Source organism: Periophthalmus magnuspinnatus, chromosome 19 (genome assembly GCF_009829125.3).
Source record: "Periophthalmus magnuspinnatus isolate fPerMag1 chromosome 19, fPerMag1.2.pri, whole genome shotgun sequence".
In the NCBI taxonomy this organism is placed as follows: Eukaryota; Metazoa; Chordata; class Actinopteri; order Gobiiformes; family Gobiidae; genus Periophthalmus; species Periophthalmus magnuspinnatus.
The window spans coordinates 11,982,463-12,006,858 of record NC_047144.1 but is presented as its reverse complement, the minus strand read 5'-3'; the positions used below and the strand labels follow the sequence as shown (position 1 = coordinate 12,006,858).

At 39.9% G+C, this 24,396-nt stretch overlaps 1 protein-coding gene across 1 annotated transcript in view; it reads left to right on the top strand.

Annotated features, from left to right (window-relative positions):
- Positions 1-12,175: 12,175 nt before the first annotated feature.
- The window catches only part of etv4 (ETS variant transcription factor 4), a 49,635-nt gene continuing 37,414 nt past the window's right edge, over positions 12,176-24,396 (top strand). The window contains exons 1-4 of the mRNA XM_033984856.2: positions 12,176-12,403; positions 12,861-12,951; positions 13,111-13,158; positions 21,892-21,945. Of these exons, the coding sequence (XP_033840747.1) occupies positions 12,347-12,403; positions 12,861-12,951; positions 13,111-13,158; positions 21,892-21,945 (250 nt within the window). The 5' untranslated portion in view covers positions 12,176-12,346. The remainder of the gene's footprint in view (positions 12,404-12,860; positions 12,952-13,110; positions 13,159-21,891; positions 21,946-24,396) is intronic.

Genomic DNA, 24,396 nt, shown 5'->3' with positions numbered 1-24,396 from the left:
TGTATATGGCACAGATCATTCAGTAATGAAAATACTGAATCTAGACTCATCTAATCTAATCTAATCTAATCTAATCTAATCTTCCCCCAGAGTAGTTTCAAATAAATATTAAAGTACTATTACTCTTACATACCAGCTGCTCCCAAAACAAACATACAAAATCTGATAGTTTCACACTGCACACAGTGTCTCCATTAAATACTATTCATGGGTTTCAAAGAACCATTGCCATAGCAATTAATATTTCATCTTTTGCATAGTCTTTGAATCTATAACAGGAAGTTGAAGCCCATGAACAGTTACTGTTGAGTTTCAGATACACATGACCCAAGCAGGTTTTTCTTCCTGTAAAGATAAGGTGGACTGGATACGAAGTGCTTCCTCATATTTCCTACTTTTATGTCTGAATTGGGGAATAAATTCACTTTATAAGCTTAACACTTTATGGAACATACTAGGCAAAACAATACCATCTCCACAGAGAAAAGACTTGGCAGACCCATCTGCACAAACCTTTAGTGTTAATTACAGTAACATTCATTATCCAAATGAGCCAGTGTTGTTAACGTGGTTTAGTACATGTGTACATTGGCCAGCTTGTGTTGTAAACATGACGTCCATGTCCAAGGTGTCCTTTACACTGCCCTACTACTCCAATGGAAACATGAGGTCACTGCTCCAAACAGGACCGACTCCGACAGGTCCCACACAGCACACAGTACCTGTGCAGACATGGGACAGGGTACAGGGGGAGAGGGGGGAGACCAATGGGATAATGTTTTTATTATGTCATACCTTAAACTCCTATAGCTGCAATAATGTACTTGGAAAACAAAAAACAACACATCACATCACAGCACATTAACCAGTATGATGGTTTTCCAGGGCAGTATATCATTTTACATTATGTTGATTTTATGAAGAAAAAGAAGGGTGAAATAAGGGATAATGACAGTATGTGAAATAAGTACCTGTGGGTTTCTGAGTGACAAATAATGTAATAAAAAATTGCCACAGCAATTAACAATTCAAAACTAAATAACTATATATTTCAGATGGTCTTCAAAATGGAGTACATAACAGGAAAAAGTAGTGTGACTAAAACCCATAAAAAGAGGTGGCTGTTGGCAGATGGTCCTCAAAAGTAGTAGTTGGAGTACGGTACTAGTACTACAGTTGTAATTGCAGAAGGAGTAGTAGTAAGGGAAGTACTGCAGTATATTTTTATTTTCTTAACCTTGACTTGATCACTATTCTCTTTGAAATGTTTGCTGTACTGTAATGCAATCAGAGCTAAGATGTGGTACCACTGTGTACATATGAGATTATATAAGCCCGCTCTTTCCATGTAAAACCAAACACTGTAGTAGTCTTGGCACCACGCAACACAGCAACTGCCAACCACCTCATATGAATCATACAGACCACATTAAATACACAGGATATCGTGTAATGTTGTAAAGAGGTTTAAACAGTACAAGGTCATGCTAAGTTCTGCTACATGGTGAGTACTGCCAAAAGTACTTTCATGGTGTAGAACAGAGAGAATTGCATTTGTTATACTGGGAGGTACATATAATTAGTTCAATCAGACATAGAAAGTAACGGAGTCTTGAAACATTAACACAAAGCAGCAATATGTAGCTTTTCAGGGGGTGAATCTGGCAGTAATTACTAGGAATAATTCAGAGTATGGCATTAAACTTGTCCATCTTGCATTTATTCAATCACAGGTGTTTCATTGTTAACACCTTGATTTGACCTGAAACTTGACCCGATATTATCAACTGTTTGTCTTGATGGAGATAGATAAGTGTAATATCATACTGCGGAAAATTTCAGGCAATGCAATAACATCGCCATGGAAACAAGAAGAAGTTACACAGTGCAGCTTTAATTTAAAGGGCCCATATTATAATATTTTTTGATCAATGTTCTAATGCTGTTTCCTCATCCCAAACATACTTGGAGTTGTGTTTTATTTCATTCATATGTTTAATGCACAAACTCTGCATATTTAGGCTGAGTTCTTCTCTCAAACAGAAAACACTCTGTTCCACCTTGTGATGTCATCATGTGGTAATACAGGAAGTGCTCCTACATACATACACCTTCATTAGAATCATTTGGATGAATTTCAGCCCTGGAATTGACAATCTCTACTAAACTAAACGTAAAAGGAGCTGTTAACTTGAAAACTACAGCTTCATGACATCACAAGGTGGAACAGAGCGTTTTGAGCTTTGGAGATGTAGACAGACTAATAATAAAGGGTTAGTCAAGCATGTGTGAGTGAAACAAAACACAATTCCAGGTATCCATTCTGCATAATATAGGACCTTTAACCATTAATCTATTTTGAATATTAATTTGGACTTGACTAAATTTTGAAGAGTCAAGTTGCTTCATGTTTTCCATTGCGACCAAGCCAAATACGAGCACGATTTTTTAAACCTCCAAAGTAGATATTTCGCAATGACTTCACCACACTGTTTACATCACAAAGGATACAAGTTCTTAGATGTAAAAATACTCTGACATAACAGCAACAGAAATAACTCGGTAGTAATTCTTGTTTTGATTTCAAACCCATTCATAAAACGACATCTTCAGAAAACACTGACTAGAGCCTTTGACACATCCGGCCTTTGATGCAACAGTAGAGGTTTTGATGGAGGCTCCGGCCCCGCCCCCTCTCTCCCCCGGTACACCCTCTCGGTATTCCCCCTTTCTGGATAAACAAACCAGCTGCATCACTATAAATGACATAAGATGGGGTTTTTAGTGCCCTCAAATTACCATGGTGATAAAGTAGAAAAGGGGTTTGTGAATGGTGGGCTTGGAGAGTGGGGCCTGGTGGCGACAATAGCAGAAGTCATACAAAGATGCTCTGTGTTCCTCCATTAAACCAACAATGTCCACTACAACACTAGGCCACTGTGTCTGTGTATACATTTAGATTCTGATGGTAAATGGACTATGCAGAACAATTAGGGGCTAATGGTTACTGCTATTACTACAACAACAACAACTACTACTACTACTACTAGGTCTATACCATGAATAGAAAGTATCATGTGCATTAAGACATTTATGACATTTAAACATCTTTTTCTTAGGTTACTTCTTATGTCCAAACAGAAGGGAAGGGAAGCCATGAGCGCAGACTTCCACCGAGGCATTGGCTTTATCTCGCAATGAATGATAAATGACAAATTTCAAGGTTTCATTCAAAGCGCTTTACATCAAGAAACCACTCACATATTCGCACACACATTCATACACCAGGTACACAGACACTGGGGGCGAGGTGGGTTAAGTGTCTTGCCCAAGGACACAACAACAACAACAACATTATTCACCAGTGGGAGCTGGAATTGCGCTGTCATCCTGTAGGTCAGTGGATCTGACCGCTCTACCAATGATGTTTATGTCGCAAGCGGGGTTCGAACCTTCAACCTTCGGATCAGTGGACAAACACGCAACTGAGCTACTGTTGCCCCGTCGCAGAAACGTATGAAAATGTGGCAGTTGGACCGGGGATGATAAGGTTAAAGGCTTATAATTGAGTAAAAAGCAATAGTTCATTGTAAGCAGTTATTCCTCAACAACAACTAGCATGCTAACAGCGCACTAGCCTTATTCCCGGGTTTACCGAGGATAAAAACACTTTATAATTACATGCTGATGGAACACAGCTGTCTCATTTTAACCCTACATTATATCTGTCGGCGGCAAAACTAATTGTACTGTACTACATAAAGCAAATGGAGAACAGCTCCTTCAGGTTCTGTCCGGTTTATTTGGCTTTTGCAGTAAAAAAAAAATGGAAACAAGGCTCAAATATACACTCCCTATCTCCCCTCACATGAAAAGCAAAATAAATTGATAATATTAATTGAATAAAACTGATAAATAAAACCACAAATATTGGTTAGCACGTACAAGAAATTCCCCAGTAAAACCTTGTTGGAGCAGAGGTTGGTTGAGACCGCTCTCACGTCGCGGACACACATACTGGTCTTTTGTGTTGGTCCTGAGCGCTCAGCTGGGCCAATGCAGCTGCACGGCCTCTCCGACAGGCCGACCGCCGCTCCAAAAACAGCCCAATAAATGCTATTGTGCTCACCTGATTGATCTTTCACAAGTCCACAGAGGCCCAGACAGGCGCGCAGAGCAGGGGCGATGGCGAGGAGCGGGCTGGCGAGCAAACAAGCGCTCTAGTGTATGGCGAGAGATGGGAGAGAGGGTACCCGGCGCAGGTGGCTATGGGGGTACGTTGGGTTGGCTCGCGGGTACTCATCACATGCCAGCGTTGACATTTCCTGACTGTGGACGTACACACGGACGCATCCAAGCAACGGTCTGGCCCCTGCTGAGAATGAGAAGCAAGGAAAGGAGAAAAGTCATACGTATATACTCAAGAAACTCAGGGTTGCTTCACTATTTGATATATTCTTTTACAGCTTCAGTCACACAGTCAAAATGGTGGTCAAATTTGGAGAGACTGCTTTACCTGTGGCTCGGTGAATGAAGGGTCTTGCACAGTGACACAGTGATAGAAAGGGAAGGAGGGGATGTGAACCATAAACTTTGAAGTTATTGGTTGATTGCTTAACCCTTGAGCCAACGTTGATCAAATTGTATTAAAGCAGATCTACAAAAGCGACTTCTCAGAGCTTAGTTGTTTCCCCTTCTAGAAGTTTTATATGGACTGATTCATGCATGTTTGAGCAATCTTTAGCCACTTACTTTCAAGACGCCATATTGCTTTCTCCTGTCACCGGTGTACGCTCACTGCTCTGTACTTACTTTGTTCTCCAATTCTATTTTCTTAATCTGTGATACGTGTAAGGATTCGGCCGCAGTGTAGTCATTTTTTTAGTACAAGCTGCAGCTATTCATACGAGGGCCCGACAGCTACACGGCTCTTTGTTGTGATGACATTTACGGTGATGTCAGCTCCCATTGGGCACCGTAGTTTTCTAAATCGAAAATCAGTGAACTTGTTTCCTTTATTGAGTCGTTTTAGATGAATATTGCGATTATAAAATGTGCAAATTATAACATAATGATCCACGGGTTTCATAGATTATAAATATAGAGCCGACATAAGCATTATATATATGTTTATGGTTAGAAAACATGTTTTTTCTGGTGGACAGTACGCCACCTGCTTGATTCCATGGAGATTTCTTATTCAGTTACAGGTAATTTATTGCATCTAACTTGAAAAACATGCAGCTTGCCACTCCAAAGATCTAACCTGTAACTTGACCTGGTGATGTCACTTTCTTGTCTCCACGGAGATACAAAATTTAAGTGCTGTAATGTGTGAAATTCAAGGCAAACGAATTACATCTTCATGGAGACAAGCACGTGGTAGATCCTCCCTCGGAACAGTTACATAGTACACCTTTGAAGTTGAATGAAATTAAAAAGTACTCGTTGAAGTAACTGAATTTATACTTAAGTATCACAGACGTTAGGATGAAATTAGGATGACCTCATTTGCCACATGTACAGTTGAGGTTGGTGCTCCCGTTAGTGAAATGTGGGGGGTCGTCTGGCCTTCCCCTGATTGAACATCATCACTGCCAGGAATTCCTCAGGGCTGTTGCATTGTGGGAAATCGTTTGATGGTGTCTGTGTGTCTGTGTGTGTGTGTATGGGTGTGTGTGTGTGTGTGGTTAGATCCACAGCAGGCAGTAACAATCGTAAGACCTGGAGCAAAAAGGCCAACAAGAAGAGGTGTGAACCAAAATCCAGGAAATCATGTGAGCACAGATCTGGCAGGGAACATATGTGGGAGGTAGGATGAGGATAAAGGTGTTTACTGTGATTCAGGAAAGATGAAAGGTCAATTGACTGTCACAAATCCGCTTTTTGGTTTAAAATATGCTTGACAGACAAACCATATGTGATTCTGTCAACTTATTTAGCTTTGTATTGTTGTGTATTGTGACGAATAGGTCTATCAGCTCTTAGTATTTCAAGGACAGGAGGCAGGACAGGAGGCAGGAGATACAAATTGGCCACACAGGAAAGGGTAGGACGTCAATTAAGGGCCTTTGCGTAATAATATTATTTTGATCACAAAGAGACATTAAAATTGTTCAAGTTAAATCGAAAACAGCAGTAAATCAGAGCATCAGTGTGAGCCTTTTTTCCAGATGGTGCAGGAAGGGCATATAAGTCCCACTGTTCCTCTTAAAACAATGAGTTCATAAATAGTTCAAAGATTTCTAGCAACTGACAACAGACTTTTGACATCAACCAGCACGAGCAGTTAACATATTTGGTCCTTTGCAAGCTTAAAGCAAACCTATCATGCAAAATTATCAGAGCTCTGAACCGCGTTATAGTTGCTTCCTGTGATTGATTCGTGCATGTTTGAGCCATCTTTAACTTTTTAACTTGTTTTAATTTGATTTTACTGGGAAGCACTTTGGTCACTTTGAGTGTTGTAAAGTGCTCTACAAATAAATGTTGATTGATTGATTGATTGATCTTTAATCACTTATTTTCAAGACGCCATATTGCCGATCAATCCTCGTTTTTCCACGACTTGGTAAGTACTCCGTTCTTCCATTTAATTTTCTTAGTCAGTGTTACATGTAAGATTTGGCAGCATTGGCTAGTCATTTTGGTAGAAATTAAGAAAAAATCTGCTACTCATTAGTGTGATCTGCAGCTATTTATAGGAGGTGCCGACTCTTTGTTGTGATCACGTTTACGGCGACGTCTGCTCCCATTGGGCACCGCAGTTTTATAACACAGAAGTCAGTGGATTTGTTTCTTTAATATTGCGATTTAAAATGTGCAAATTATAACATAATGATCCACGGGTGCGATAGATTATAGCTATAGAGCGACACAAACACTATATGTGGTCTTTAAAGCTAACTGGTGGGGGTACTTCCACTGGCTAGTATCAAATGGAGATGTTATTGAGAATCGGAATAAACTTGCAGTTTCCAAGCACCATACATCATCAGAGGTATAATACTCCCTACAATAGAAGCATAGCCAGACTGGACTGAACTAGACTGGAAAGGACTATCGCAATGTCTTAAGGGTTCATGTCTCCAGGTCCTGTACTAATGGTAAATATACTTCTCCTACGTTAGAACTCCTGCCTCATGCCTCCTCTTCCAAGTCTCAAACTACTTTAATTTATTCTACAAAACCATGGAAGTGTGATAAAACTCATTTTTATTTCATTTCTACCACAGTACAACCAACAGCCTTGTCCATTTTCTCCTTCACCATCACATTTCTATCTATTGCATTGCTTATTTAATAATATGTTTCATGCACCTCACTCGTTTGTTTCGATTCAGGCTTGAAGTAGGTTGGAATCGTATCAGAGGTACAAAATGTGGTTAGCCGATTGTAATTTTTCTCACGATAGCGATTCTGACAGCAGTTGCGTTTACAGCCTCTCAGACAGTGGAACTTCACAAACATTTAACCTTTAATAAAACGCAACATGACAAACAGTGAAACCCGAGTTGTTTTGATGTTGTGATTTGCTTACAGATCTGCCACAGTTACAAAGGCTGCTTCCCTCTCATCTGAGCTGCTCTTAAACCAGTTCTTGTACACAGAGCCGCTGACGCAGTGGGAACAATGTGAACCTGTCAGTACAAAGTGAACCTAATACTTGTCACACACTGAAGACGAGCCAATGACCAAACTGCAAACTGCCACCGCGCTTCAAAGCAGGGAAAGAAAAGGGACTTGAAATGTCTACTTCGTGAAATACTTTTAGATTTTTAAACCAATTTTTGACACCGTTTTGCTAAATAAATAACGTGTATAGATGCTAGCGATATGGTATAGACTTTCCCTGAATTAGATACAGTAAGGACCAGTAGCCCTGACAAAGACTTGCAAGTAGAAATATAATATGCAAGCTACACTATGGAAAGAGCTGATGCTTGCACAAAATACGTAGGAACAGTCATCGAGCTGAGGTAGTCCTGACCAAGATCTGAAGATGGGTCCCCCGGGTGCAGCACTGTGGCATCATACACTGTATAAAGAAGTGGACTAAGCGAGCGTGACGTCACCCATAGCGTTCGACTCCAGCCAAATGAAGCTCATCGAGGCTAGCAGCTATAGGGGAGAATTTGGAGCTGAGTTCATATTTGAGTATTATAACAACCAAAGACCCAATGCGGAGCAAAACAGTTGAGGTTAATGCTTAGCAACACTGTCAATCAAATCTGCGGTTAACGGTGGCTAGATTTACAGACAAAATAGCCAAAAAAAACGCCCACCAGGATCATCTAGAGTGGGTTAATAGGAACATTTTAAGAGAAAAATGATGAGTCTGACAGCAGCAGTTATGGAGAGAGGGGTGACAGTTATTCAATAGAAAGTGAATTGGAGCCAGAGTCGATGAAGCCGGAAGCGCAGCCCATGATCACCTCCTATTTGGAACGGGGCAGCTAGCAGGTTAGCTACGTCCATTTATATACAGTCTATTTGTGGCAACGATCGCTCCTGACAGATTGCCCCAGCGATAAATGAAAACTGGGACTATAAAGTGTAAATTAAACTTAATACAGTCTAAAAACAAAAACCTGCTGCAATAGTACTTCTCTATACAATTACTACAAGCTCTACCTATTTGCAGCCAAAGTCAACAGTACTTTTACTGGTTGGTAGAGTGTTTGTCCGCTGACCCGTAGGTTGGCGGTGTTATTCCAGCTCCCACAGACGAATGCTGTTGCTGTTGTTGTTAACCCACCTCGGCCCCCAGTGTGTGGGTGTGTGTGTGGGTGTGTGTGTGTGTGTGTGAGTGGTTCCTTCGAATGTCTTGAAGGTGGAAAAGCGCTATATAAAAATATGACCGTTTACCATTCAAAGAGATTAAAAAATATGAATAAAACACCCACTTCCACAACTATAATTCTTCATAAACTCTTTATATTTCATTCTAGTATAGCCACATGCCATGGCCCAATGGTACGGCTGGATGTATTGTAATAGTATATAGTAGATGTGAGCTTGGTCAGCAGAGTGATAAGTACTGACACAGACTGAGGGGAGACATTTTAGGTCCCGAGCAGCTGTGGAGCGAACTCAAAGTGCTTATTGATCACACTGCGCTGGCCTGATGGATGCCTCAAATGTTATTATAGCCTCTACTGTGCTAGTTATGGAGACAGAGTGGTCAAAGTGTAAGAGACAGGAGGGTGTAGACGCTATGAAAATCCAATGAACTATAAAACATTACAGGAGGGAATTACAAGGCAGTTTTTGTATTTTTCTCCTTCTCGGGCCTGATAATGAAGATGGCGACTGTTAAGCGAGACTAAATAAGGACTTAGTCAACATCTGTAATTCGACTGGTTGACACGCCCCTGTTGTATTCTCACACTTCACCACTAGATGATGTCTGCGTTACTGCTGTCTGATCTGAAGGCCAAGGGAGGGGAGGGGGGAAACAGGTTTCACATCTGCTGGTAAAAAAAAATATATATATAAAAAATAAATAATCTCACTGACATCACTTTAAGGGCAGAGTCTGTGAACATGTAATAAATAAAAATCACGAATGTATTATTTTTTATGTAGCTGGTGCCCCCACAGTAGTTTAGAGATTCGGATAGAAAGATGAGTAATAAAACAAAAATTCCAAGCCAAGCCGAACCGAACGATGGAGTCAGATTCTTAGGAAAGTCACATGGAATGACAAAACTAATACTATGAACATTTACGTAGTGTTTACCAAGATATCTAACCTTTTTAAAATGTCATTCTGCGTTGAACTGTAAAGCTTTGGCTTCTAAGTGTCTCTAGCTTAATTTTATAAGCTTCTTAGACAAAAGCAAATGCAGTTAGCCAATTTGTCACATCGTCAACCTGCCACTTAGCACTTCTCGGAATACATTCTTTCAAAAACAAGTTCTCTGAGCATTGACTTCATAGGTGACATTCTATCTATGCTATACAGTACGCAGTGAAGGCTACCAAACCTATCTCCAATGACAACCTGTCTTGCTACCGACAATCATGCTTGGAATAAGAGTGGAAATATACTTTGAAATGTTCTTTATAACCTACTAAATCAATAGTCTACTATGTATATTACCTTCATCACAGATACTGACTATAGAGCTTGGGATGAAATGATAAATACTTAACGTTTGCGGCCAGATGTTAAAAATGTCCATAGAGATACACGAGCAAAAACAATGTAAGAAAAAAGAAGTAAAAGAGCCTTCATGGACAACCTAATAAGCTGCTGGTCACTTCTGGGAAATACATTTATTACACTAAAGGGTCAGAATAGTTTTGATCAAGCTAAACATTTTTATTTAGTTTAAAAATGCCCACATTGCGCTGTTTTCTGATCTATGTTATAATGTTTCCTCCTCACAAACAGACCTGGAGTCATGTGATAATACAGGAAGTGCTCCACTTTTTAATCTCTATACACCTTCACTTGATAATTTCAGCCCTGGAATTGCGAATCTCTACTGAACTAAAGGTAAAACATAGCTGTTAACTTGAAAACTACCACTTCATGACATCACAAAGTGGAACAGAGCGTCTTCAACTTAGGGAATGCAGACAGCCTAATAACCCAGGATTAACCAAACATGTGTGAATGAAACAAAACACAACTCCGGGTATGTTTTGATGAGGTAACAATATTCTAGCGTGGCTTACAGCTCACAAGAGTCAATTTTGCGTGATATAGGACCTTCAAGTTGAATATAGCCTAGCTCACTTTCAAGAGTAGCCTAAACAAACTGGTTATAGAACTGCAGACCGGTTTAGTTGACAGCACTGTACTTGTATCCACATTTGACCCATGCTTGAGCTTGTCCTGAGCTGCAGCATTAGACCTCTGCCTTCATCTAAACTTGCATCTAAATGTCATTAAAGCAGGAAACACATGTAGACCATCACCTGTTATGGAAATCAAAATGGATCTAAAGAGAGGAAGAAAGCCATGTGTAGACAATATCAGACAGTGTAGCGCCTAAAATGTCTCCTTTACAATCTGATTACTCCAGATCAACTTTATTTCCTGTGTCATTAAACATAGAGAGAATCGACATTACAGGGAAGTGTAATATAACTAGCTTTTGTTTTACAGAAAGTTAGGTCTTTGTGCGCAAAATAGATAGAACCACAAGCTCAACTGAACCTACATACGTCAGATTACGCTTGGATAGAAAAAAAAAGTTTGCCTTTCTTTTAAAACTTCGTGTTGCCTTGTAAACGTGGCCAGTTTGGACCATGCAACCACGTAAACAAACTTTGAGTGCGTCTGGGCAGGAAAAGAAAAACATGACAGGACGTTCGTGCCAGGGCAAGTTTTTATGAATGGAAGTTTTTTTTTCCTCTCTCCCCAACTTTCCCTCTCTCCCTTTTTGTGAATGAAAAACAACTAGAAAATCCAGTATAAAACAGGCGCAAGGGGATTGGTTACTGCGACTGTAACCTCCGCCCATGGTTGCTAAGACTCAGGATTTGGCGCTTCTGATTGGCGCAGAGAGTGAGAGCCAGACTTCATTCATAAGTCTGTGTATTCACGGGGACAAAGGCAACGAAATTCGAGCCCTTGAAAGAGGAAATCATCCAATCACGGGGCTTCACTGGGGAAAGATTGAGAAGAACGAGTTGGAATAACATCCCAAAGCAACATTCTGCATTAAACTAACATGGCAGTGGTTGAAAAGTATTCCCAAAACTCTCAACTCTCAAACACTCCAGTCAAAACATAAACCAAGAGCGCAACATATTGGTTAAGGTGCGTTCACAACATCTGGTTTTGGTCAAGTTCTGTACAGTAAGCAATTTCCTTCATGCTTACAAAGTGGGCAGACGTGGCAATGCGTAAAATGGCGTTTGGATAAGGCTCGCCAATGTGTGCGTAAAATGGTTAAGTGCTGCATTTAGCCAGCATATTTTAGTTAGTTTGTGAGGTGAACCACAGCCCTACTTTGCTATCCTATCTGCGCCCTAATGACTACCCCTAACTCTCTAACATTCCCCCGCAATAGACCTCTAACCTTGCGCGCAACTAAGTAACTTACAACTCCAAAACAAGTCTCTATCCATGAGAAAGGACAGAAAATACGAAAGGGGGCTTGCGTGGAGCGCCTGCAGCCCGCTGGGTAATCACTCGCCATCACTTCCCTTCTCGGCATTTTTTGTGAATGGGGCTCATTATGTATGCAGCTTCCACGCAGCCCATTCACGAGCGGCGCTGCGTCTCCTCACAGTGGCGTTGGTGTGTGCGCGCGGTGCAAGGCGGACTTTGCGTGGACTGGTCTTCAACTCCCAACAGCAGCCTAAATGACCACGAACGGCTAACGGGATGGATTATAAGATGGATGGATATTTGGACCAACAAGTGCCTTACACTTTAGCAAATGTGCGTATATGAATTCAATGCTTTTTCTATGCGCTATGTCATACGCTTTGGTTTTCTCTGCGTAGTTTAGACGCGTGTGCACGAAAAAATATAAGCATTTTATCTGATTTTAAAGTGAAATGTTGAACTGTGCAATGTAAACGTAGCGCTATAACAGTTGCATTTATCGTGAAGTTTCGCACAAAGCTAACGGAGTCCGGAGTGTGCCAAATGGTCACTTTATCGCGCACAAACGCACATTGTTTTTCTAAGATTGCCTCCACAAATATGTTGATTTCCGAGCAGCTTGTTTGCAATGCACAACGCGTAGATTTCAAGAAACATCTCGCACCATAACGTGATTGTTCAACTTTCAAAAAAACGTGTATTCAGCGCTGTTGTTTTGACTTCTCCTGACGCACGCGATGCCTTAAGAGACTCACTTTTTCTCTCTCTCTAACATGTATGCGTTTTGCAGAAGTCGCAAGGAAATGGACCCCTAAATAGACTGTTGATGGCAGCGAAAAGGAAATACATGGACACAGAATTACCCCCTCAGGAATCCGAAGGTACAGGCAAAAGTCAGCCCCGTGGCCTCATTAACTGACATGTTAACGCTATGCGCTATGTAACACACAACCGCACGCATGCAGATTTTGACCTGTTAAAGTTTAAATATTACATGAACATCAGCTCATTTGACCCGTTTTTTTCTCATTTCCAAACAGACCTCTTCCAGGATTTAAGCCAACTCCAGGAGACGTGGCTCACAGAAGGTTAGACTTTTTTTTTTTAAGATATAACAGTGACCTGCTTTCAAATTATGCTTATGGAGCAAGCCATTCAGAGCATTTACAGGTTTTGTTGAGGTATCAGATGACAATTTGACATGGGGAAAATGTAAAAGGACCAGTGGTTGAATATCTGATGTGATGGTTTGACAATGGGAAAGTATTTGACCCCAAATTACAAGATTGAGTCCAGATCTGATCACTGCAATTTTACCATAGCAAGTAGGTAATTTTATTTGTATACCACTTTTCACAGACAAAAATCCTAAAGTGCTTTACACGAATAAGCTGAAATAGAAAAAAAAATGCTGTGGTACACATCTACACCATGAGAATCAATTTGGTTGTGCCCTGTTGTGGTGTAAAGTGTTGCAGATTAGGATTAACAACATGTTTTGGGTCCATTTGGGTTGCCATTTTTTCAATATTGCCTTATGCATACATCTGCAATCTAAGTATAAATAGCAGAAGTGAAATAGAGTGGGTTTGGCGTGGAAGTAGCAAGATTTTAAAAGAAATGCAAAATTGGGTTTGCAATATTGTCTTATAGAAATATCATCTGTGACAATGTATCTGTGTCTGCAAATCTGAAATCTGTTTATGCGTTTTTACCATTTTTATGTAGTTTTTTTGTAAGTTTCGATTTTGCTGGTTTAGTCCTGATTGGCCCTGGGAAACAGTTCAGTTCAGATCAGTTCAAGTTCTGTCCCAAAAATTGTGCTGTTATTGTAAAAAAAAAAAAAAAAAAAAGTAGAATTCGTAATCACTCATTGTTTCATCGGACTTGACAACGCTTCTCAAACTGTGGTCCTGCTTCAGCCTTTACACAATAGTCTTCTGTGTAGTCATCATGGTTAATATTTAGATTTTTTTCATTTTAAATGCCAGATGCCCTCCCTGACGCAACCCCAATCCAGAGACTTGTGTATTTCCATTGCAATTACCCCCCAAAAATGAAGCGTAGACTATGGTATTTGCAAGTGTCAAATACCTCTATGTACCTCTATGTAGGTTCATAATTTACAATCACTTTTATAACCCAAAGCAGTCCACACACACACACACACATACACAGAGACTCATTATTCTCTTGTGCGTGCCCTATTTTGGCCATGTTGCGGTGCGTGCCAGTCCAGAGCCAAGCCAAACAAACATGCAATCCGGCCCGTGTCACTCAAAAGGAGCACTGCAGTGGAAGAGGGGCCGAGTCGCAGGCAATTGTCAGCTATAGACTTAATAAGAGCAGTGATGACGTGAAACCTAATGGAGTAATTACACTGTAGGACGCGGGGTAGAAAACAGCACGTGTCCAATGTCATTATCAACCCTGTGTGAAGTGAAGGCAGGAGAGGTGAAATGGTATTAGGGAGTTGTGCTATGAGGGGTAAGATTTTCTGAAGATTGTGAAATTTCGTGGTTTTGCGTTATATGGTAAAGCCGTTGTGATGAAAATGTAATAAACTGGTAGAAATGTAATTGTTTGAATGTAATATTTGCTTACGTTGCACTGTTGTATAAGTAGGAGTGGTTGGTTTTGGTTGACTTTTGAACTCCTGGTTGAGCATTGCTGGATTTCAGGTTAAAAACATGTTATTTTAGCAGAAATCAAGTACATTTTTTGTATAAAATCTAAACTTGCGATACATTTTAACCAAGAAATGTAGCTAACCGGACGTTTCTAGGGAATATTTGTGCATTATAGTTGAAAATTACAGTTTGTTTACTCTTTTTTGCCATTTTGATTTGGTATTTTCGTAAGATTGCATTTTGACAATCCCCATGTCTTGGCGTAGCCGGTTTAGTCCTGATTGGCCCTGGAAACTGTTTAGGTTCTGTCTCCAATCTTGTGCTGTGGCTGTGAAAAGTACATTTTGAAACTATAATCTAGTGACAACACTCAAACCAAAACCATTGTTCCATTTTACTCAGCACCGAGATAGTCGTCTGTGTTGTTGTGTTGTTTACTGTGCAGTAGTCATGGTTAACAGTTTGAGTTTTTATGCCAGATGCCCTCCCTAACACAACCCATTACGTTTATCTTGATCTGGAACATAGCAAAGCTGGTTGGCCCCGGTAACAGTTCAGATTCTGTCTCCAATCTTACACTGTGTTTGTGAAAAGTACAACTCATAATCACTGTGTTCTATGTGTTCTTGTGTATTATTCATTCTGTCATGGCTAATATTTTGATCTTTTTATGCTAGATGCCCTCCCTAACACAACCCATTCCATGTATTTATCTAAATACTATTATAAAACCAGTTGAACTATTTTTTTTGGCTTAAAAAAACGTAAGATTTTCCAGTTTGCCTCATGCGTTACAGTACTATATGACAGCAGTAAACATGATCCGTCGCTGATACAATTTACAGGGCTTGGTTTATAGCTGCTCTGCTGTATCCCTGTCAGAATTCTCACCCCTTTTCTAATGCAGCAAGAAGAAAACCAGCCAACTGACTTCACACCAGCTACAAAGACTCCAGCCCATAAAACAAAACAATGGAAGAAGCAGCAGCAGTGGCACATTTGAATTAACACATTTTGGCACGGGGCCACCCTCAGAGACACTTACTCCTGTTAAAATACTTTTGATGCCGGGAAGAGGGTAGAGATGTTTTGTAGTTGTTATTCAGTTGTTTTGGGTTTATTGATTTATTAAAACCATTATCCAAATGCAGTGGAGTGCAGTGGATTTAGAAAGAAGAGAATGAAGTTTTGAAATGTGAAGTTATACTAGAATGTTGACGAAACTGGTGTCCACGAATCTAGAAATTAGTAGTGAAATAGACTATTGTAAATGCAATCGACATGTTATTTTATTTTATTATTCTTAAACATTCGGAGAGCGTATTTGAACTACTTTAAATGAGCAATATGGCGTTAAACGTATCCGATTTGAACTAAATTAGAGGCGTTTATTGCTGCAAAAATCCCTCGAGATGTGACGTGAGTGGGTTGCCTCTCCGCAGATCTGACCCGCAGCTTGGCTTTGCTGGCACCTGCGTATCTCCATGGAAATATAGAGATAAGCTCAGTGCCATTTTAGAATATTTCGAAGCAAAGCAATAACATCGCCATGGAGACAAGCAGGTAGCGGAAAGTTACACGCAGTAGTTCACCTTTCAGATTATATATTTCGCATGTTATAATTTTGTGTTTACGGTTTAGCCAACAAGTCAAACATGACCAAAAGATTGACGTGTAAACTGTATCAAAGTGAATGTACGTATAAGTAGGGGCTTGCTAAGACCCTATCCTTTCCTGTTGCATTAATGAAAGGCCTCTTGATGACTGTGTGCGCCTGTGAGGGATTCAGATAGTAAAACGCTACGATGGGGGGATGTGTTTTTTGCTCTTTCTTTGCATCTATAAGCAGAACGGAAGGGTAAAGGAGTGAATGGCACCCGCTCAGAGCTAGTCATGTCTTGTCTGTTGGTTTATATGACTTCTGGCTGGTTCAGACTCCGCCCCCTCGTCTCCCGCTGAGAGTAAAAAAAAAAGAAAAAGTCATCCGAGGTGCCTGGAAGTGAAGCGCGCTCGCTGGCGTCGTGTGCCGACTTGTGTCCAAAAGGCCCTTCGAGAGGTTCCAGGAAAAAGAAGTGAGAAAAGTACACGTAATGAGTACTTGAGTAAAAGTATGACAGTTTGCTGCTGCAGGATAAGGGAAGTGAAAGTGCTCAAAATTTACATTCTCTCACTACACTAATACTGCAACATTTTGGAATATTGGAGAATTCTTTATATAGTACAACTGTAACTTACTACATAACTACATAAGTTGTCTGTTATTGACCGGGCTCTTTTATTATTGGATTTTCAAACTTTCTGTTGGTTAAATCAACAATTTTGTTAAATCCTGTGAGTCTACTGCGGTTGGGATTTTGGGCTGTACAAAAATGAACTGAACTGAACTGAAGTACTACTACTACTACTACTTCTACTACTAATGCTACTACTTTATGAAGGAGCACTAATAACTCTTTATAATGCAGGGTCTGTCATCTTGTTTCCATGGAGATGTTACTGTTTTGCCTGTATAAACAAATTGAATACCATACTGTAGGGAAAAAGTTACACAGTGTAGCTTTAAGATGGAGAGTCTAATGGCATTTATGCATTTGCTTGTTTCTTTGTATAAGGCCAGTTCTCTACCAGTTTTTTGTTTGTTCTCTCAAATCAGAAATTTTGTGAAAGTCTTGTAAGGCAACTACTATTTTGAAGAACATATAATTAAAATATATGAAATAGTCTCGGTAATAGTAAAAGTACTTTTCCCTCCCAAAACACAGAAAGTAAACTTACTTTTTAGTTTTAGAAAGACAATCCAAATCATGTATTTCTCCTATCGTCTGACATGCTCTGTTTTGTTGAAAGAAACAGATTAATCGGCACATCTCCAGATCTTTTGTATTGGCCTCTGCTCTGCGTCGCTCTTACGCAACCGCTTGACTTCCCCCCTCTGGCCCAAAGGCACAAAGTTAAAAAGCCTTAACATTATTAGCGTATAGTAAGTGACAGGATGTGCAGATATTACATAAGGAATCAATGGGGTTTATCTGAACATGCTGCGTTATCCGGTTTCCTCTGTGCAGGAAGCAGGACCGTGGCCATGCAGAGAAAGTGGACTCGTTATGATTTCATTTTATTTTATTTATTTATATATTTTTTTGTTGTTGTTTTTTTTGTTTGAGCGTCGGGGTCTGAAGAGCGGACTGGAGGAGAGAGGCGGAGGAGAGGCCGTTGGGGTCGATGGCTGGGTCAGAAATTCATTATTGTGGTGGAAAGAGTGGCTGGGGTTACAGAAAATACTGCAAAAGCGGCTATTTTCAAGTTGCTGAGAGAGGAAGGAGAGGTGAAGTTCATTTTGTTTGAACAAGTAAAAATAGTTTACTCTTACCTCAATATAAACCCAGATTTGAGGTGAGCTCAGCTGTGTAGTAATCATAGACTGTATATATAAATGGACATAGTGAACCTGCTAGCCACCGCCGCCGCGTTCTAAATAGGAAGTGAGCATGAGCGCGCTTCAGGCTTCATTGATTCTGGCTCCAATTCAGTTTACATTGAAAAACTGTCGCACCTCTTTGCAACCGCTGCTGTCAGTCTCATCAATTTGGTCTTAAAATGTTCGTATAAACTCGCTCTACATGATCCTGGTGTTTGTCAAGACGGGAACATTAATAACAGACAAATCAGGCGCCGTCTTTCCTCGAGGTCGCACCAGGTAACGTTAGCAACAGGTTTGATTAACAGCGTAGCTAGGCGACCGCTCCCTGTTAAAACACAGCGCTGCAGACAGGACGGGGCTCAGGATTGGCTCTTTGGTTGCTATGATACTCCAGGTTGGAAATCGGCTGCAAATTCGTCCCCGTAACTGCTAGCTTCAACAAACTTTTGACTAGAGCTGAACGCTATGGCTGACGTCACACTCACTTAGTCCACTTCTTTATACAATCTATGGTAGTAACTTGTAGCACTTAAAGTTGAACTGTGTAACTTTTCTGGTACAGCGCACATCTTTTGATTGACTTCACTGTAAAGAAAAAACTTGAAAAACACGCATTGTTACTGTGAACGGGGTCGCCTCTTCACAGATCTGACCTACAATCTTGGCCCGGTTGTGTCACCTGTTTGTCTCTATGAAGATATAGATACGTTTAATGCCATGCTGTGGAACATTCCCGCAAAGTTACGAGGTGTACCCATAAAGCCGACTTGAATACTTACATTTAAACCTTTAATCTGAGTCACGCATAAAATTCTGCCAAGAAAGATGTCTGGAGTAAATTTTCAAAAATACAAAAAGGCACCAACATGACTTCAAATAAATGAGTTGTTGTAAAAATAAATCGACTAAAACAACTTGATTCCAAACCTCAACCATTGATTTCCATGATACAAAACCAGTTAAAATTGACTTTCTCTTCTAATTTCTGTTGCCATTTTGTTTGTGTTGCTCATTACATAACCCAGATTAGGGTCATAATATTTAATGAGCGGCATTAGTTTTTCCCCACCAATTTACCATGACGTAAGTGTGATCTTGTAGAATGGAAACACTTAAAAACCCTTAAAAACAAACTTGTATCTTGGCTCCTCCACTGGGTCCATGTTGCGACTATTTAACACAGTGAGATTGACATATACCATGAGCTCAGTGGGTGCACCGTGACCCTTTGACCCGCCGCATGGGGAGTTGGCACTTGGCAGTCAAACGATTTTGGCTTTTCTAATCTGTTTGTTTGAGTCGAAGTCCAGAGCTTTAGGCTACAATTGTATAAGGATTAGGGTTTCTATAAAAAAGAGGCGTGCAGTGGTGGCATGTCTGCACAGCACCTGGGTTGGGCATCTGTCACTAGAGCATGAATGAATGTGTACGAGACGAGCACTTGTTTTTTTATAACTTGTTTTGAGGAGACTGGACTCATAACAGCACATGTGATGTCATGACATGTCATTTTAATCAGACTACAAGGGGAAGATTAGTGTGGGTAAATGCTGCTCCCGTTGACCTTTGTATCTCACAGTTATATACAAAAATCCAATAAATAAATAAATAAATAAACAGTTGCTATGACTTAATTTATTGGCTTAATTTATGTAATGATTTAAAACTTTTGGTAGACTTTTTATGCTACTTAAAGGTCCCATATTACGCAAAAATGACTTATGTGAGTTTTAAGCCATGTTCTAATGCTGTTATCTCATCAAAAACATACCTGGACTTGTGTTTTGTTTCATTCACACACGTTTAAATAACCTTTTATTATGAGTCTGTCTACATCTCCAAAGCGCAAAACGCTCTGTTCCACCTTGTGTCATCAAGTGGTAGTTTTCAAGTTAGCAGCTACTTTTTACCTTTAGTTCAGTGGAAATTCACAAGTTCAGGGCTGAAATCATCCAAATGATACTAGTGAAGTTGTGTGGAGTTTGAAAACACTATGAAGCACTTCCTGTATTAACACATGATGACATCACAAGGTGGAATAGAGTGTTTTGAGAGCAGAACTCTGCCTAAACATGCCGGGTTTGTGTGTTAAACATGTGAGTGAAACAAAACACAACTCCAGGTCTGTTTGTGATGAGGAAACAACATTATAACATAGATCAGAAAACAGTGTAATATCGTCCCTTTAATATAGATGAGTTAGCACTAATTGTAGTAAAATGGTCCGTCTTGTATTTATTTTCAAACTGCGCCATTATGTCATTACACCTGACATAATGGATGCGTTCACACATGCACGCACACAATTGTTGGGTTTCTATGCTTCTTGGGGAATTACATTTCATTACTTTAATTTCTTAGAGACCTTAACCATAATTGCTACTTGACTAACATTTGACCTATTTTAACACATATGTCAAATTAAAACTATGTTGTTGATCTAATAATAAAGTGTGAGTGTGTGTGGAGATTTTAGTCGCCACAATGTAAAACAAACACACCCACCACCATTGCATAAAAAATATCCAAGCGCCAAACTAAAACTGAAACTGGGGCTGAAGTGACAGCACAGGTGGAAGGTAACGAAGTACAAGTAGTAAAGTATTGCACTTAAGTAGAATTTTTAGGTATCTTTAGTACATTTTACAGTGGATACTTTTTACTTTTACTTCACTACATTTGAGAGCAGTATCAGAAAAGTAAAAAGTACTTTTCATATGATTTTAGGGGTTATATTTACCATGTTCGTGGAAACATCCTGACTTAAGTTTTCGAGTCCAAGCTTTGACTTTGAGCAAACAAAAATAAACTTCATTAAAAATTCATTAAAAAGTTAATTGCATCTGCATGTATCTTTTGAAAATGAATATCACTACATTTATACTTTAACAAATTAACACATGCTTTTTACTCTTAAAGTACATTTTTAAACTTTGTAGATTTTTCATGTGATATTTTTACTTTTACTTGAGTATTTTTTGCCTCTGTATCTGTACTTTTACTTCATCCACCACTGACTAAAACTAGATTCTCATATATATATATATTTATAAATATCTTGTCCAATTGCGTATAGTCCATTTTTCACCTCTCCATTTCCTTTGGCATGTTCCATCTGCCTCTTGTTTAATGTTCACGCTTAAAACTGATCCAACCCAGACAACCTTCTCCATGGTTACGGTCCCCAACGTCTTTTGGCTCGCGTCCCTATTTTGACGTGACATATTGGCTCACTCGCTGATCCAGACCGGCCTGTTTGGTGTGTCTGCAGCCCCAGAATGGAAACCAAACTGCAAAACGATACAATTGTTTTCTTGTTTTGCTAAATGCCACTTTACTCTAAACACAATAGTAGCAGTTGTAACAAGTATGGATTATCTTTATGGAGGTTTTTTTCTTTTTTTTTTTCGTACAGTCAAAACAATGTTACGACATGAGTCACTACTTTAATAACAGCTCAGTTCTTTTAATTGTAGTTACTGGAAGGTTTAGGTTAAGGTATGCGAAGAGCTCAGTGGTGCCACAGTGGCTCAGTTGGTAGAGTGTAAACAATTGAGCAAGAAAATATGAAATCTAATGTTAGGGGCCAGTTCTAAGCCTGGATAAAAAAAAAAAAGTCTGAGGTGAACATGTCAAATCATTATCACATTATGTCACTCTTAAATATACAATAAAACCTGTAAATTGATGTTATTCCATGTAATGAAATAGCACAAACCTTGTACTACGTGTGCTCAAATTCTCACCCGTTTTTTTCTTGTTGATTTCAGCTCAGGTTCCTGACAGCGATGAGCAATTTGTTCCTGATTTCCATTCTGAAAACTGTAAGTACAAGCTTTCAATTTCATCATTTCTCGCAACTTCTGCAACTTTAAAGGCCGATATTACTGATCTGTGTGTTGTTTCCTCATCACAAATACACTGTTCCTGGAGTTGTGTTTTGTTTCATTCACACATGTTGTTCACACAGGTTCACACAAAAACTCTGCATATTTAAGCTGAGTTCTTCTCTTAAACAGAAAACACTCTGTTCCACTTTGTGATGTCATGTGGTAAAACAGGAAGTGCTCCACTGTGTTTTTAAACTCCACACACCGTCACTAGAATCAATTGGATGATTTCAGCCCTGAGCTTGCAGGTATCTACTGAACTAAAGGTAAAATGTAGCTGTTAACTTGAAAACTACCACTTCATGACATCACAAGGTGGAACAGAGCATTTTGAGCTTTGGAGATGTGGACAGACTAATAATAAAAGATTACTCAAACAAGTGCGAATGAAACAAAACACGACTCCAGGTCTGTTTTTGATGACGTAACAACGTTCCAACATGGGTTAAAAGTCACACGAGTCAGTTTTGTGTAATATGGGACCTTTAACGCACTGAAGTAAAAATCCAGACTCGGGACAGTTGTTTCCAGTTAAATTGCCAGAGGCCCATAGTGGTCGCTCCTATCCCTCAATTTGGATACAGTAATCCTTTGAATCCTGGTCATGTAGTACATTTGTATGGTCATTGTGCGCCCCATGAGGCATTTGCATACATGTGAAAGGCTGAAAAGGGTCTAGCCCAGGAAACCGGTAAAAACATGACGGAGGGCGCAGGTACAAAGGTGGTCTTTTGTGAGCGTCGGAAGGTGCCAAACAGAAAAGCAAATTCCTGGGCTGCACAACTGAACGGCAATTTGAATGTGTTTCCCTTTTTCTTGTTCAAAGCCGAAACAATAGTGACTCAGGATCTGGGTGGACGTCCAGACAAACAGTTTTTTTGTTTGTTTTTTTACTATTCAAGTTGAAGTCTTTGCATCGTTATCAAAGACTGTGGCACTGAAATGGTACAAAGGATGGCTGAAGACAAATCAGAAATAATCTCTCTGATCTTTTTTGCCGTTTGTGGTGAAGTGTAGTGGAATATACAGGGGCCTAATGGAGTAATCCTTTATTCACTGGCACTATGTTGACATATAAATGCACTGAACTGGAAAGAGATCGGAGCCATATTTGAGTAATGTAATATTTAAGTAATGTGCGAACTTCTATTGAGACTTTGCAGCTGATGTCATCAACATTCTCTGGAGGTGATGCTAACTGGAGGCACTGCTCCGTCTCAAGCTCTGTTACTCAAGAGTTTATGTTAACAATCCAACTATACTGATTTAGTAGTTTAGGATTACGCTTGTAATTTTAGACTTTTTGCGTGTTTGCTAACGTGCGGATTGTGTCTCTTAACTGCTGAACATTGCACCATAGACATACATGCACATCCCCCCGCATGTTAAAATGAAAAATAAGTCGTTAAAGTGAAAAAACTGACATACGCAGTTGTTTTTAAAATGACGAAAGAATGAGCTTTGAAACTTACTAACTGATTTCCTGGTACTACACTCCTTTTAATTGTATTTTTACTTCTCCATTCATAAGAACACAAGTACAAAATGAGCACTAGTCATGTGCTGTGTAGTTTTTAGTGGCCGTTTTGTGAGTATTTGCCGTTATTCAATAGTATATAGTGTCACCATACTAAAATTATTAAACTCGATTTCGATAATAGAAGGTCATTTTTCTATTTTCTTTTATATTACCATGTGGCTTTATATTATATGTTTAATCCCTCAGTTGGTTCTGTAGTGGTCCATGGGCACATACTAGTCTCTGTGGTCTAAATCTATTCAGGAAAGATTCATTTCTGTCCCGTGAATGTGACCTTTCAGAATCGCTCCTTGCTCAAATGAGTATCTAGTTTCAATACTACTTTTCATATCGATTAGTATCTGATTTTCGATCCTTTTGACAACCCTATTCAGTAGCACTTCCTGTATCTTTTTTGTGCGTACACATCACGTGACCGTCCCCTCCCCGTGTCACCACAGCCGTCGCAGAGTGTCGTCCAACAATGCCCGGGGAGGAAGTGCGCGTGAACCCTAGGGCCAACGCGGGGTCATGTCTACTTAACCCCCTGCACTGTGAGCCAATCAGCTGTCAGAGCACGGCGAGCGATTGACCCCGGTGCGACGCGCGGGGTCAGGGGGGCACGCATTTGACGGACAGTTCACTTATAGGGCGCGTTCAGTAGCCTGCTGTTAACGCCGCGGAAGGGAAACATCTCCATTCAAAGTGTGAGTGATGGGAAAATGGAGGTTGACAAAGCGTTATAGATATGTGACATACATGGACTGGAGCCAACTGCGTAGTGTGAAAATGCCACAGGGAAGATTGGGCTCGTAGATAGATGCCACAGCAGACACATGAGGATTACATTGCACATAATGGACAAG